We start from the raw sequence: 16,094 nt of genomic DNA, 5'->3' as shown, positions 1-16,094 counted from the left end.
GTGATAAAGGTGCATCAGGCTTAGGTTCTGCTTTAGCAAATTGCATTAATCTCTCAAATTTGACACTTGGCCTTGAGTAAAAACAATTTATTTGTTTTGGATTGTGATATTTTTAATTATAAAAACTAATTAAAAACAATAAAGCTCTTTTTTCTTTTTCTTTTTATTGTGCTTGCTTTTTTTTGTTTGTTAATTTAGCTCATCATTTTATTTTCAACTATTGCTTTTATTATTTATTTCTTATTATTTCATATTTTTTCTTCATTTTTTCCTTTAATTAACTATTTAATGATATATTTTTTCTTCAATATTTAAAAAGGGGAAATTAAATTGGTGCAATTGGTGCATCAGGCTTAGGTTCTGCTTTAGCAAATTGCATTAATCTCTCAAATTTGACACTTCAACTTTGGTAAAAACAATTTATTTGTTTTGGATTGTGATATCTTTAATTATAAAAACTAATTAAAAACAATAAATCTCTTTTTTCTTTTTCTTTTTATTGTGCTTGCTTTTTTTTATTCTTTCTTTGTTAATTTAGCTCATCATTTTATTTTCAACTTCTGCTTTTATTATTTATTTCATATTTTTTCTTCATTTTTTCCTTTAATTAACTATTTAATGATATATTTTTTCTTCAATATTTAAAAAGGGGAAATTAAATTGGTGCAATTGGTGTGTCAGACTTATGTTCTGCTTTAGCAAATTGCATTAATCTCTCAAATTTGACACTTGGCTTTTGGTAAAAACAGTTTATTTGTTTTGGATTGTAATATTTCAAACTATAAAAATGAATATAAAACAAAAAAGCTATTTGAATTTATTTGATAGCTTTTATTTATTTTATTTTTTTATCTTTTTTATTCCACTAATATTATTTTATTTATTAATTTAAAGAATAATTTTAAATTTAAAAGTTTATTCTATTTTGATATTTATTTTAAAATTTACACAAATTTATTATAAAAGTTTTAGCTCAATGAATGAATCATAAAAGTTCAAAGTATTAAGCAAGTTTCTTAAATCAAAAAGATTAGTTGTCTTTGATCACTATTGATAAAAAATAGGTGAAAAAAGGATGAATAAATATAAAATGTTCGAATAGTATTATATATTTTATTATATAATATTTTGAAAAAGTGTTTCTTACCTAAAATATAATAGATAGATAGATTTTATTATTGATTTTATATTTATAAATATCATTCATATTTTTGTAAGTAAATAAATTATTTATAAAAAATAAAAAAATTAAATTTACTTAAATAAATTAAATCCTCATAAGTAAACCCTCTGGTTTTTCCAAAAATGATCAAATAATTTGAAACATTTAGTGTTATATTACATTTTATTAAATGCCAAACTTTTATATGCCAGTTATATTTTAATCTTAAATATGATCCATCAATCATATTTCTATCCTTTTTTTATTTATCATGATTAATTAGATGCCATGATTTAAATAAAACCTCAGGGAGAAATCAAGTTTTACTTTTTATTTTAACTTTAGTGGTCATTTTTTTCATTTTATATTTTTTAAAATCATAAAATAATTGTTTTTTAAATTATCATTTATTCATTCAGACAATACAAATTTGATTTTTTTATTTGAGAATATTTAGAGTAAATTAATGAATTTAAAAGTTATTAATGCTTGAATTTTGCTTTTTATAAGCTTATTTCATATCAAGAATTTATGTAATTTTTTTTAATGTGGTATTATAAATTTTAAAGTGCTTATCTTATTTTTTATTATAAAATATACTCTAAATATTCTAGAAAAATGCAAATCGGAGGTTTGGAGGTTTTGCTTTATCTATAGGTACAAATCTATATAAATTTATTAATTTTTAATTTAAACACCCTCAGTTTTTAGTGAGGAGTGAAGGTAATTGTTAATTTCTTTTCATTTCCTCCATTTTTTTATATTTCTTACTGCAATTAAACTAAAATGAAAAATCTGATATTTTAAAATGATAAAATATATTTATTTTTGAAGCTAAATATCTATCAATATATTAATTTAAACAAACTATATTTTAAACATAAATTTAGAATTTATAAAATGCTAAAGTTGAAAATTTTTCATTTTACTAAACTCACTTTACACAAAAAAAACGAAAATTTGATATCAAATTATAAGTAAGTCTTTCATATATTAATATCAATTATCGACTAAAGCATTTTAAGATAATTATTTTGTATATTTCGCACTTTGTTGTTAAATTTAAAACCTTCTTTCATATTCTTCAAGTATTTCTTCAGTCTTTCTTAATTTTTCAAGATAAGAAGAGTTCTCTGCTAAAAGCTTTACATTTGCTTATGATAAGGCTATATATGGCTTAGATCTTAAAATAGAATCCATTTCTGTATTTTCTTTATTGAGATAATCAATTTAATGGTTCAGTAATTTTATTTTATCATTTTACTGCATATAATTGTAATCTTGAACTAGCTTAACCATATTTATACCACCAACTGTTTTTTATTAATTTATTTAAAAAGATATATTTTCATTCTTGTAATTATACTTTAATAATTTAAATATATTTGATAAATTATTTACCATCGAGTCTAGTTTTTAATCTATTTATTTCGCCATCTCTATTGCTTACTTGCATCTTCAAATAAGATAATTAAGCTTCTTAAGTATGGACCTATTCTTTGCAGTTTCTTAATTGTTCTTGCAATTCTTTAATTGTGCTAATTAGATTTGAATATCCATCTTGGTAGTTTTACTTTGAATCTGATATATTTTATAGTCTCTAAATGTCATATTCTTTAGATGAGTTGCTATTCTTTTAATTTGAGTTATCTTATGGCAGCACATTGAAACCTTCTCTATTATCCCTTGCTGTAAAATATTTATACAAAAGGAATTTAAATAACTTATTTTCATTAAAAATTCAACTAATACCAATAGACATATTTGTCAAGCTTTTATAATTAGAGTTAACGTAGCTTTTTGGCAGATCTTCAAAACCTTTTTCGCAAGAAGGCAGATAAACTTTTGCTGAAATTGTATCCAATTTATTCTTGAGAGCTGAATTCTAAATAAAATAAAATATAATGTATCAATTCTTTATTCTTTATTCGCTATTGAAGTGGTTGAAAATAAATAAATTACTTCATCTTAAAGCTTTAAGCATCTTTCTTCTGATTTCTACAATACAAATTTTAGGTCCTATGCCTCAGTTTGCAGTTATTTGAGCCTAACTGTTAATAAATTGTACTTTTGTTAAGCATTCTCGCTTGATAAAATTATTTCTGATTAAAGGTTGTTGTTCTCTCTCATCAATTTCTAGTTTTCTGCCTTTAGAGGATTTAAAGATTTCTCAATTATGCATAATTATTATTCAAGTTCTTAATTTTTATTTTTTAATTTTTGGAATCCTTCACTAGTTTTCAGCAAATCATTCAGCAATTTATCTACCAACTCAGCACTTTCTATTTAAAGTGGCTGAGTGTAATGAAGCTCGTCTAACTTCTTTCTCAGCAACAAATATTTTCTCTCATTAAATAAACTATTTCTCATACTTACTTCAACTAATTAATTAATTAATAACTTTATACAAAATAACAAACAAAAATAGCAAATAAATTTCAAAATTTATTTAATATCTATCAATTAAATATTTATTAAGATTCACAATTTTAAAAATCAATTGGCCAAATCATTATAAAATCAATGAATGAAATAAACAATGTTCAATTTTTTGAAATCTATAACTGAATAAAAACAAACTCTTTGACATAAAATATCCTAAATAAATAAATAAATAAATAAATAAAAAACAAATAAGTAGTTGGTATTTAACAAATTAATAAATCTATCTCTCAACATAATATTTTTTTATTTTAAAAAATATCTTAAACCGGCTATTAATTTATTATCTATCTTTAACATATTTAATCTAATACATTAAATATATTGAATGAATAAATGAATAATTATATCTAATGAGTAAAAATTCCTTCTACATATTCGCTAATTTAAAATATAGAAATGACATTCTTAATATCTCAAATGAAAAGATAAATATTAAATACTAGCATAATAATGAAATATTTATATATTTGTCTCATATCATGTTTATTAGTTTTAAACATAACTATGATCATTTTAACATGAATAATATTTATGACATAAAATATACTAAACAAATCAGCTCATTTTTAAGAAATAAATTAATTTATTATAATTTTAATTAAATTTATTGATAAAAATATGCTAGAATTTTGAACCTTAATTACTTTTTGCATAATACAACTTACTTATTGGATAAAAGTACCTTTAAATATTTATTAACTAACCATAATATGATTTACATATACATTGATCTATCTTAGAATAATTATCTTATTCTTCAATTCTAGATATTAAGGTTGGACGAATTAATATATTTAAGCATGAAATCTTTAAATCTATCTCCGTATTTTTTTGGAGGAACACAGCTTACTTTTTCATTTACAACAGTTGTTTTAATAGCATATTCAAAGTATTTTTTCATTCTATGTCATAAATTAAAATATTAATTAAATCAAAAAAAGTATTTAAATTTTACCCAAAATATGTAAAAATATCTATGATGCCTACGTAAAGAATTTATTTTTTGTCTAAACTAAGAATTCCTCCTTTATATTTCTAAATTAAATAAAGTTCAACCAACGATATCAACTAATTCATAGTTAAATATAAAATTTTACTTCATAAAATCTAAGCTATTACTATTGCTATCCTTAACTTGAATAGTAGGCTTATAATTCCAATTAATCTTCTTCTTTATCTTAATAAATTATTTTTTAAAATTATAATTTTATCAATAAAAAAATAAATTTCATAACAATCAACCAATAAATAAATAAATAAGTCAATTGTTTAATTAAGTAGATTGTTTTTTCAAAGCAAAACAAACCTTCTTATTGTCTTTATTTATTTATTTATTTATTGAATAGAACTGATATATGAATAAACAAAAAAAATCTTTGATAACTTACCTTACTCAGTTATGTCAGAAAATCCTATTAGCAATGAATAATCTATAATTTAATTTTCAATAAAAAACTTAGTATCTATTTCTATCTATTTTTTTAAATATCTTTCATATTCTGGTGAAACATTAATAAATCTATTATCTTCTTTCCAGTCTTAGTCCTTTAAAGCTATAGATTTGTCTCTGTTTTTAAAAAAATATATTTTATTTCATTGATCTTAGATAGCATTTTAAACTTAATTATAAGGACATTTTTTATATTTATATATTTATTTATTTTTCTTTTTCTATCTATCTATCTATCTATCTATCTATCTATATAGTGTTAATTACTTATATTAGATAGTGCAAGTGAGAACATATTTCATTTACTCAGTTAAAAATTGATAAAAGTAAATAATTTTGGGGTTTAAAAAGTAATTTCAAACTCTAATTTTTATTTTGAATGTAATTGATCTATCCATCCATATATTTCAATTTATTTTGCATTAAATATTTTTAATTTATTTGTTATTTATTTGGTATATAAAATATTTTTTAGCTCCTATGGATAGTTTATAGTTTCAAAAATTAAGAAAATCTAAAATTGCTCACTAGGAAATGACTGCATGAATAATTTTGGATATGATAAAAAATTAAATAAATAAATAGATATGCATGAAATTTCATGATATATGAATTGAGTAATTCATGAAGAATTATTTAAAATTTAAAGTTGTTTATGTTAATTTAGAAATTAAAATGTTAAATTTCAATTGAAAAATGTTTGAATTGCTAATTTAAAAATAGATAGATTTACATTATTTAGTTTTTACTAGTTCTTGAACTTCTTTTATATTCTGAACCTTTTAAATCATATCTAACAGAAATATCTCTATTCCACCTAAAGAGATTACCCATTACACAGAAATACTTATCCTCAAAGCTATTTTTAGATTTGTATACTTCCATTTTATGCAATCCATAAATTCTATTTCATATTTATTTAATTACAAAAATTTAAAGATAATTTAAAAGAATATATATTCACTTTATCATTAATGTATCTCTTTAGCTACTAACATGATTATAATAAGGCTTTAATATGTTTCTGAAAAAGTCAAACTCTTCTTTCTTTATTGTTTTGAGCATATATTAATCTAAATTAAACAATGTTTATCTTTATTTGTTTTATTTATATCATCAACTAATTTACCATCATATGAGTAGTAAAAGAAAGATCCACTTTTTCCTGATGAATATTTTTCTGTTAAGTTGCTTAGATTTCCCATAATTAAATTCCCCAAAAGATCTAAAAAAAATATAAAAAATGAATAATCAGTTTTTGATTCCAACAAAAGCAACAATTAAAAATAATAATTTAAATTTTATTAATATAAACAAATAAGTTTTTGTTAGATTAATGTCAAATGTATTTAATAAGTTATCAATGATTTTATGCTAATAGATTTTTGTGGAATATTTAATGAATGATTTACTTTCAGGACCTATTGATCTTCTGTATTATTCATTATTTATGCCGTAAAAAGATCTGATTCTTTCAAATATTTTAGGAGCATAATCATAGAATTTGCATGTATCTTTAATGTCATATCCAGAATTTCTCTTTGGGTATAAGTCATACATTTTGTAATCAGTAAAATGAACATCTTATAGTTCTTTGTCATACTCAGAGGGATACAAATCAACAATAGCTTACCTAATTCCGATCATCATATTTAACACTAGATTCCAATTTTAATGTCCAAAATAGATCGATAAATTTTTTCTAACATCTTGCTGTTCTTCCCTAAAAATGCAAAAAATTGCTAACATTTTGTTGCTTGACACAATAAAAATACTTTTGAGCAGTGGAATCGAATGTATCTAAATTATAGTTTAATTTAATTTATTATTTATTTAATAAATGAATGAATAAATGCTACTCTGTAAATATGGACTTTGTTCATAAGATTTGGTCTTATTATGCGAAGAGAATATAGCTGGAGAAATGTCAGAGTAAATCTAGCTTGGCTTTTTAGATAATTGTCGGGGCTGGACTTTCATAGTTAGTTGCTTAACGTTTCTCCTGGAAGGAGAAACAGGATATAAATTTTATTAGCTACCTGGTTGAATGCTTTAACCAATATTATCTTTCTCTTCTTGCTTATTGCAAATGTTTCTTATGCTCTAGCTTATGCTCAAAACTTATTTTAATTTTCTAACAATATCATTTTAAAAATTCTACTCTAGATTCTCAATTTTATTATAATATTATTGATGCTACTAAAGCTATAAAATTAAGTTTTCATGACTGTCATCTTCCTCAGGGTGATCGTCTCCAGATTTTTCAGTTGGTGAGTGAGATAGTATTTATGGTCCCCTCATTTATTTTATCTAATTAGTATAGTTGTTAAATGAGGATTAAGACTAATCCTGTTGTTACTTCAGTAAATCTTTTTATTCTTAACAAGCTTTCGTGATACTTTCTCTTTCTATATTTAAATAACATTTCAGTTAAATAAATAAATATTAATTCAATTATTCAAACAAATAATTCATAATTGCTCTGTCAAATAAATGACTTATTTATAATTTAAATTTCAGTTCTTTTGTTGAAAATTTTAACATTAATCTTTCATAATTTTAGCTAATATTTAATAAGTTAATAAATAATATTTATTATTGAAAATTCTTAACATTAATTTGATGATGTAAAAATATTATTCGTTTCATTTGTTTTAATATTTCATAGTTAATATTTTTGATTTGCTTTATTGCATTTTGGAATATAATCGATATAAGTAAGAATGTTAATTTCTTCATTTTTTTATTAACAAACATTATGCTTTTGAAGATATTTTATCATTTTTAAATATTTTTGAAACAAAGTTAGCCAATTATTTTAGATTAATTTAATTTGATTGAATAAATTTCTTAAATGGTTACCTGCTTAAATGATATTTAATGAGTCTAATAAGTTTTTAGAAAGATCGCCCAATTTAGATTTAATGTCATGAATTTTGGTACTTAAATTGTTTTCATTGTTTTAGAGCTAGGGTTCTTCATGCCTTTAATGAGAACCTTTTCTTTTGTTTTTAATGTACTTTTCATATTCTTCTCTCATTTTTTAGATATTTATTTCACCTAAATTGAACAAATAAAGCTAAAAATATTATTATTTAAATTTAAGAAAATACTTTGATTCAAGAACTCAAACCATCCAAAAATTTCAGTTTCCAAGGAGTAAATATTGTAATAGCTATAATTAATTATACAAAAAAGATTAGCTTTTTAAATGAGATAAGTTATTTTACTTACTCATCGAATGACACTTCTCCGTCTTTATCATAATCAAAAATACTAAAAATACTGTCAATATATTCCTTGCTTGGTGTGCAATTAGTTGATGTCATGTTTGCCCACAAGTAAGAAACTTGATGGACAAGCTAATACATATCTTCGTAAGTAATTATTTTCTTTCCGTTTGACAGAATTTTAAAAGATAACTTTGCTTTTTCATTTTAATTTCCATTCAAAAGCTAAGACAAATATCTCAAATAATCTTCAAATACTGCTTTTTCTGTACCGTTTTCATCCATAAGTTTAAATATTCTATCTACAAAATTGTTATCTCTTCCCATAATTCCCAAGCTATCTTTGAAATTCTAAAGTGTTAAAATTCCTTTCTTGCTAATAGTATCAAATCTATTTAGAATATTAAATGCATTTATTTATTGAATAACTAAGTAAACGAGTAAGAAATAAATACAACAAATTTATCTTAATTTCTAAAGCAGGAAAAATCCTTTTCATTTTATTGAAATTGCTCATTTTTTAACCCAAAATATTAACAATTTATTTAATATAATTAACTGCCACTCTTAGCATCTTATTTATGTTAAAATTATGAATTTTTATGATGAAAAAATCGCTTTAAACATGATATCATTCTTTATATTATATTATTAAATATGTCTACCTTGATTTAAGAATTTTTATTTCGTTGACGCTGAATTTATACTTTTTTGATAGTTCTTCGAAATGTAAATTACTTTTAACAATTGGTTTGAATGGAATTGTTGCCGAAGCTGGCGTGCTTTCTCTCTTTTTCATTAAAATTTATTCCTAATTATCAATCTAATTTCTGCTCTAAATAATAGGACCTGCAGAAATATCTCTAATTTATTGCAAACGAATAGAGTTAGTCTGCACATTTAAATTTTTTTCCTTGCCAATCTAATGAAAACCCTTTCTATCGCTAGTGTAAACGCTGCCTTAACTAACCTCATGGGAATCTCTAAATTGCTATTGCGAAAAATTTAATCTTTAATCAAATTCCTGATTCATTTAATAAAAAATACTAACTTTAATTAAATTAAATGCTATTTGTTTATAATTATTATCTATTAAACTCAATTATCAAAAAACAATGAATTCTTCCACTTAATATTTGAAAATGCTACTTCAACTCAATCTAAATATAAATAAAATCATTTATTTTAATTCTATTTCAGTTTATTTTTCATAAATATATTTTTAATTTAAATTATTGCAATGCCATTTTATTTAAATACTTCAAAGCAGCACGAACTCCAAATATAATTTTTTATATAAAATCTTGAGGTTGAAATCATACTTAATTAAGTAATTTCATTATAATTTAGATACTTTTCAGTATAAAATTTGGCTGTTTTTGTCATTTTTTTATAAAAAGCAATCATATAAAAATGTTAATGATAATTTTGTTTTTAATTATTTTGCTAAAAAATGAAATAAGTTTTTCTTGTTATAAATTTCAATGCAAATTAAGAACTAACTTTGAGAATTAAATTTTATAATTTCATTTAAAATTATTTGAATTAACTAAATATTCCAAGAAAGATGCTTTAAATTTTAAACTGATTAATATATATTAAATAAATAAATAAGAATTTTTTATTAAATTATTTATTAATTTCATTACAATATAGATAGATTTCGGTATAAAATTTGTCTTTTAATGATCCTTTTGCCATTTTTTTTATAAAAAGCAATTAAATAAACAATTTAATGAAATTTAAATGATGATTTAATTTTTTATTATTCAGCTAAAAAATGAAATAAGTTTTTTGTAAAAATTTTCATGCCAATTAAGAACAAACTTTTAGAAATAGACTTTAATATTTCATTTAAAATTATTTAAATTACATAAATCTTCCAAGTTATTTTAAATATTTTTAAATTAATTAATCTCTATAAATAAATAAGTAATAAGAATTTGTTTACTAAATAAATTATTTAGTAATTTCATTAAAATTTAGATAATATGGCACTTTTTTTTGGGCAAAAAAGATACTTAGGGAATGCCTTAATTAATGAGCATTTACAGCATTTAATAATATTCCCATCATTCGTTACTAGAAAAAACAAAAAAATCTACTAAATAAAAATTATTTTAATAAAATTTAAGAATATTAAGTTAATTAATTAATAAGTTAGTGAGTAATTAATAAATTACTAGAATATTAACTAACCATCTCTAATTCATACTTTATTTTTAAGTATAAGATTTTAATAGAATAATAGGATTAAATAATAAATGTTACACTAACTTTTTTGCTATAAAAGCAAATTTATAAATTAAAATTTGATAATTATCATAATTTATTTGTTTGTACTTTTGATCGATACTTAATTAAGTAATTAACTTTTCATAAATTGCTAATTAATATTTTTGAAGAAAAAAAAAATAAATGATATAATAGATTAATTATTACAACAAATTAGAAGAAGTAATTATTTATTTTTTTATCAATATCCTTTAAATTTATTTTAATTAATAAAAAAAGTTTTTAAATTCTTCATTTTAATCTCATTAGGTTCTCCACCTTGATCTGATGTATACTTAATTTATTAATATTATTATTATTACTATTTTTTAAATATTAAACCTTCATTTTATTAATAATATAATAATTATAGAAATTCTCATCTCTTTTTATTGATTATTATTAATATTAATATTTATTTAGCTATTATTGCTTAATTTTCACTTTATATTTTTAATTATTTATTTTTATTATTGAATATTTTAATCCATTTTTTGCTACCAACACTTATACTTGATAAAAAAAGTTTATTTATTTGGATTGAGTTATTTATAATTATAAAAATTAATTAATTTATACCTTTTAATTTATTTGATTTATTTTTCTTTTTCTTCATTCTTTGTTAATTTAAACCATTTTTTTATTTTCACCTTTTGCTTTTATTTCTAATTATATAATTCATTTCTTATTGTTTCATATATTTATGTTTCCTTCTAATTAATTTATTATATATTTTTTCTTAAATATTTAAAAAGAATAAATCAAATTGGTGATTTTGATGCATCAGGTTTAGGTTCTGCTTTAACAAATTGTGTTAATCTCTCAAATTTGACACTTGAACTTAAGTAAAAATAGTGCATTTGTTTTGGAATGATAATTTTTTAATTATAAAAATTAAATAAAAACAATAAAGCTCTTTTAATTAATTTAATAGCTTTTTATTTCCATTTTGCTATTTTGCTTCTTCTTTCTTTGTTAATTTGGCTAATTTGTTTATTTTCACCTCTTACTTTTATTATTAATTAATTAATTCATTTCTTATTATTTCATATTTTTTCTCATTTCTTCCTTCAAATTAACTAATGAATTATATTTTTTTTCTTCAATATTTAAAAAGTGGAAATTAAATTGGTGCAATGGGTGCATCAAGCTTAGGCTCTGCTTTAGCAAATTGCATTAATCTCTCAAATTTGGCACTTTATCTTTAGTAAAAACTCTTTTAATTTATTTTATATATATAAATTTCTTCTTCTTCTTTCTTTGTTAATTTAAAACATTTTTTCTTTTATTAATTAATTAATTTCTTGTTATTTCATATTTTTTCTTCATTTATTCCTTCTAATTAATTAATTTTTTATTTTTCTTCAATATTTAAAAAGAGAAAGTTAAATTGGTGTAATTGGTGCATAAGGCTTAGGTTCTGCTTTAAAAAATTTAACTAATCTCTCAAATTTAACACTTGACCTTTAGTAAAAATAATTTATTTGTTTTGAATTGTGTTAATTTTTATTATAAAAAATCATTTAAAACAAAATAGCTTTTATAAGTTATTTGATAGCTTTTTATTTGATTTACTTTTCTCTCTCTTTTTATTTGTTTATTTAAATCATCTTTTTACTTTTTTCATTTACTTTTATTATTAATTAATTAATTCATTTGTTATTATTTCATATTTTTTCTTCAAATTAACTAATAAATTGAATATTTTTTGTTCAATATTTAAAAAGTGACAATAAGATTAGTAATGAAGGGATATCAGGAATATGTTCTGGTTTAGCAAATTGCACTAATCTCTCAACTTTAACACTTGATTTTGGGTAAAGGCAGTTTATTTATATTGGACTGTGATAATTTTAATTTTAAAAAATCATTTAAAGCTATAAAACTCTTTTAATTTTTTTACAGCTTTTTGTCTGATTTCTTTTTTTTAAACTTTTTTCTTTGCTAATTCAAATCATTTTTTTATTTTCGACTTTTGATTTTATTATTAATTATTAATTTCTTATTATTTCATATTTTTTCTTAATTTTTCTTTTTAATTAACAAATTTATTTTATGTTTTATTTTCAAAATCTAATAAAAAATTAAATTAAAAAGTAGCAATTAAATTGGTTATGAAGGTGTATCAGAATTAAATTGTGCTTTAGCAAATTACACTAAACTCTCAAATTTGGTACTTGTGCTATTGTAAAAATATTTTAGATTTTGATATTTTTAATTCTTAAAATTAATTTAAACAATAAAGCTCTTTCTTTTAAGTTATTTGATAGCTTATTTTTTGTTTTATTTTCCTTTATCTTTTTTTATATTTTTTCTTTCTTTGTTAATTCTTTATTTATTTATTTATTTATTTATTTTTTCTTCAATATTTAAAAAGTAACAATAAAATTGGTGATAAAGGTGCATTAGGCTTAGGTTTTGCTTTACCAAATTGTACAAATCTCTCAAATTTAACTCTTGATCTTAGGTAAAAACAGTTTATTTGTTTTGAATTTTGTTATTTTAAATTATAAAAATTAATTTAAAAAAACAAAGCTGTTTATTTGATTTAATTTCCTTTTTTCTTTTTTGATTTTCTTGTTTCTTTGTTAATTTAAATCATTTTTTTATTTTCAATATTTGATAATTATTTTTATTAATTCTTTTCTTCATTTTTTCCTTCTAATTAAATAACTAATTAATTGATTATATTTTTTTTCGTCAATATTTAAAAAAAAGTAAAAATTAAATTTGTGATGAAGGTGTATAAGGCTTAGGTTTTGCTTTACCAAATTGCACAAATCTGTAAAATTTAACACTTGATCTTGGGTAAAAACAGTTTATTTGTTTTGGATTTTGATATTTTTAATTATAAAAATTAATTTAAAATAACAAAGCTTGCTCTTACACGTTATTTGATATCTTTTATTTGATTTATTTTCCTTCTTCTTTTTCTTCTCTCTTTGTTAATTTAAATAATTTTTTTATTTTCACCTTTTGCTTTTATTATTAATTAATTTATTTATACTTATTTTTTCACATTATATTCCTTCTAATTAACTATTTAATGATATATTTTTTTTTCAATATTTAAAAAGTGGCAATAAAATTAGTAAAGAAGGTATTTCAAAATTAGGTTCTGCTTTAGTAAATTGCACAAAACTCTCAAATTTAACACTTGAATTTGTGTAAAACAGTTTATTTGTTTTGGATTTTGATATTTTTAATTATAAAAATTAATTTAAACAACACTTTTATTTGATTTATTTTCCTTTTTATTTTTCTTCTCTCTTTAATATAAATCATTTTTTTATTTCACTTTTTTTTATTATCTTTAATTAATTTCTAATAACCTCTTATTTTAACTTCATTTTTTCTTTCTTATTAATTGATTATATATCTTTTCTTCAATACTTAAAAAGAGCTAATAAAATTGGAGATGAAGGTGTATCAGGCTTAAGTTTTGCTTTAGCAAATTGCACTAATCTCTTAAATTTGACACTTAACTTTCAGTAAAAAATAGTTTCTTTTACTATTTTTTTAATCATATAATTTAAAAAAATAAAGCACTTATAAGTTAATTGATAGCCTTTTATTTAATTTATTTTCCTTTTTATTTTTCTTCTTTCTTTGTTCATTTAATCATTTTTTTATTTTCATCTTTTGTTTTTATTTATTATTAATTTATTTATTTCTTATTTTTTCACATTTTTTCTTTACTTTTTGCTTCAAATTAACTAATTAATTATATATTATTTCTTCAATATTTAAAAAGAGCCAATTAAATTGGTGATTAAGGTGGATCACACTTAGGTTCTGCTTTCGTAAATTGCAATAATATCTCAAATTTGAAACTTAATCTTAAGTAAAAACAGTTTATTAGTTTCGAATTGTGAAATTTTTAATTATAAAAATTAATTTAAAATAAAAAAGCTCTTTTAATTTATTTAAATAGCTTGTTATTGTATTTATTTATTTTTCTTTTTCTTCTTTCTTTGTTTATTTAATCCTCTTTTTATATTTTCAGCTTTTTTTTTATTATTAATAAATTTATTTCTTATTTTTTCTTTATTTTTTCCTTCAAATTAACTAAATAGTAACATATTTTTTCTTCAATATTTAAAAAGTTTCAATTAAATTGGTGCTATGGGTGCATCAGACTTAGGTTCTGGTTTAGCAAATTGCACTAATCTCTAAAATTTGACACTTGAACTTAGGTAAAAAAGTTTATTTGCTTTGTATTGTGATATTTTTAATTATAAAAAAAATTAATTTAAAACAACAAAGCTTTTTTAATTTATTTTAAGCTTTTTATTTTATTATTTTTCTTTTTGTTAATTTAAATCATTTTTTTTATTATCTATCTACTTTTATTATTAATTAGTTTATTTCTTTGTTATTAATTCATATTTTTTCTTCAGTGTTTCCTTCAAATAAATAAATAAATTAATGATATATTTTTCTTCAATATTTAAAAGTTAAAACTAAATTGGCTCAATTGGTGCATCAGGATTAGGTTCTGGTTTAGCAAATTGCATTAATCTCTCAAATTTGACACTTGAACTTAGGTAGAAACAGTTAGTTTATTTGTTATGGACTGCGTTATTTTAAAAAATTTAATTTAAAACAATAAAGCTCTTTTAATTTACTTTAAGCTTTTAATTATGCTATTTTTCTTTTTTTTTTTCTTTTTTAATTTAAATAACTTTTTTATTTTGACCTTTTATTATAAATTATTTTATTTTTTATTTTTTCCTTATTTCCTCCTTCAAATTAATATTTTCTTCAATATTTAAAAAGTGAAAATTAAATTGGTGCTGAAGGTGCATCAAACCTAGGTTCTGCTTTAACAAATTGCACTAATCTCTCAAATTTAACATTTGCCCTTAAGTAAAAATAGTGCATTTGTTTTCGATTATGATATTTTTAATTATAAAATTAATTTAAAACAATAAAGCTCTTTTGATTTATTGGATAGTATTTATTTGAATTATTTTTCTTTTCCTTTACGTTTTTTTTCTTCTTTGCTTTTTAATTTAAATTATTTTTTTATTTTCACCTTTTGCTTTGATTATCAATTAATTTATTTCTTATTATTTCATGTTTTTCTTCATTTTTTCCTCCAAATTACTAGAGTTAAATACCATTTTGATTTAAGTAAAATAAGATAAATTTAATGTTTCGATTTAAAAAAGATTATTTACAAGCTATTTTTGGGGTATATTTAAATTTTTGTAGAAACATTTATATTTTTTATTAAGATTTGCACAAATTCATTTATTTGCATCAATATTTCTTGCATTTTCTAAGTATTTAATTATTTAATTTCATTCATAAGTAAATGAAATATTAATAAATTTTAAATTAAAACAAATTTTCAAAGATTCCGTCAATCAATTTTTCATCAAAAAATTAACTAAGATTTTCAAAATTTATAAAAAATATTTATTTAATACTCTATAGTACTTCCTTTTTCAAGGCTACATACACGAATAATAAAAACATAATTTATTTAGTAGTTTCAAAAAAAAACCACATTTTCAAATTTTTAAAA

General features: G+C 20.3%; 3 protein-coding genes across 3 annotated transcripts in view; 1 reads left to right on the top strand and 2 right to left on the bottom strand. All coding sequences in view use genetic code 6, as the record gives it.

Annotated features, from left to right (window-relative positions):
- Positions 1-2,161: 2,161 nt before the first annotated feature.
- On the bottom strand, positions 2,162-3,532 carry TTHERM_01457090 (centrosomal protein, putative; the record flags this gene model as incomplete). Its single annotated transcript, XM_001027292.3, has 4 exons — positions 2,162-2,475; positions 2,564-2,851; positions 2,915-3,047; positions 3,125-3,532. 4 exons carry the CDS (start codon positions 3,530-3,532, stop codon positions 2,162-2,164), a joined length of 1,143 nt encoding a protein of 380 aa, XP_001027292.1.
- Positions 3,533-4,364: 832 nt separating this feature from the next.
- On the bottom strand, positions 4,365-9,320 carry TTHERM_01457080 (phosphatidylinositol 4-phosphate 5-kinase; the record flags this gene model as incomplete). The annotated part of the gene is made up of 14 exons (XM_001027291.2): positions 4,365-4,509; positions 4,563-4,642; positions 4,705-4,784; positions 4,996-5,174; positions 5,791-5,961; positions 6,022-6,130; positions 6,187-6,282; positions 6,470-6,780; positions 6,833-6,857; positions 6,917-7,465; positions 7,920-8,117; positions 8,171-8,232; positions 8,292-8,678; positions 8,953-9,320. 14 exons carry the CDS (start codon positions 9,318-9,320, stop codon positions 4,365-4,367), a joined length of 2,760 nt encoding a protein of 919 aa, XP_001027291.2.
- A 2,377-nt stretch (positions 9,321-11,697) lies between these two features.
- The window catches only part of TTHERM_01456070 (hypothetical protein), a gene marked incomplete at both ends in the record, with an annotated part of 5,781 nt that continues 1,384 nt past the window's right edge, over positions 11,698-16,094 (top strand). The window contains 12 exons of the mRNA XM_001027289.3: positions 11,698-11,768; positions 11,941-12,030; positions 12,289-12,378; positions 12,659-12,748; positions 12,939-13,028; positions 13,280-13,369; positions 13,639-13,728; positions 13,963-14,052; positions 14,316-14,405; positions 14,668-14,757; positions 15,019-15,108; positions 15,341-15,430. Coding sequence (XP_001027289.3) covers positions 11,698-11,768; positions 11,941-12,030; positions 12,289-12,378; positions 12,659-12,748; positions 12,939-13,028; positions 13,280-13,369; positions 13,639-13,728; positions 13,963-14,052; positions 14,316-14,405; positions 14,668-14,757; positions 15,019-15,108; positions 15,341-15,430 — 1,061 coding nt within the window. The remainder of the gene's footprint in view (positions 11,769-11,940; positions 12,031-12,288; positions 12,379-12,658; positions 12,749-12,938; positions 13,029-13,279; positions 13,370-13,638; positions 13,729-13,962; positions 14,053-14,315; positions 14,406-14,667; positions 14,758-15,018; positions 15,109-15,340; positions 15,431-16,094) is intronic.

Source organism: Tetrahymena thermophila, assembly GCF_000189635.1.
Source record: "Tetrahymena thermophila SB210 genomic scaffold scf_8253893, whole genome shotgun sequence".
NCBI lineage: Eukaryota > Ciliophora > Oligohymenophorea > Hymenostomatida > Tetrahymenidae > Tetrahymena > Tetrahymena thermophila.
This window is presented reverse-complemented; position numbering and strand designations above follow the sequence as displayed.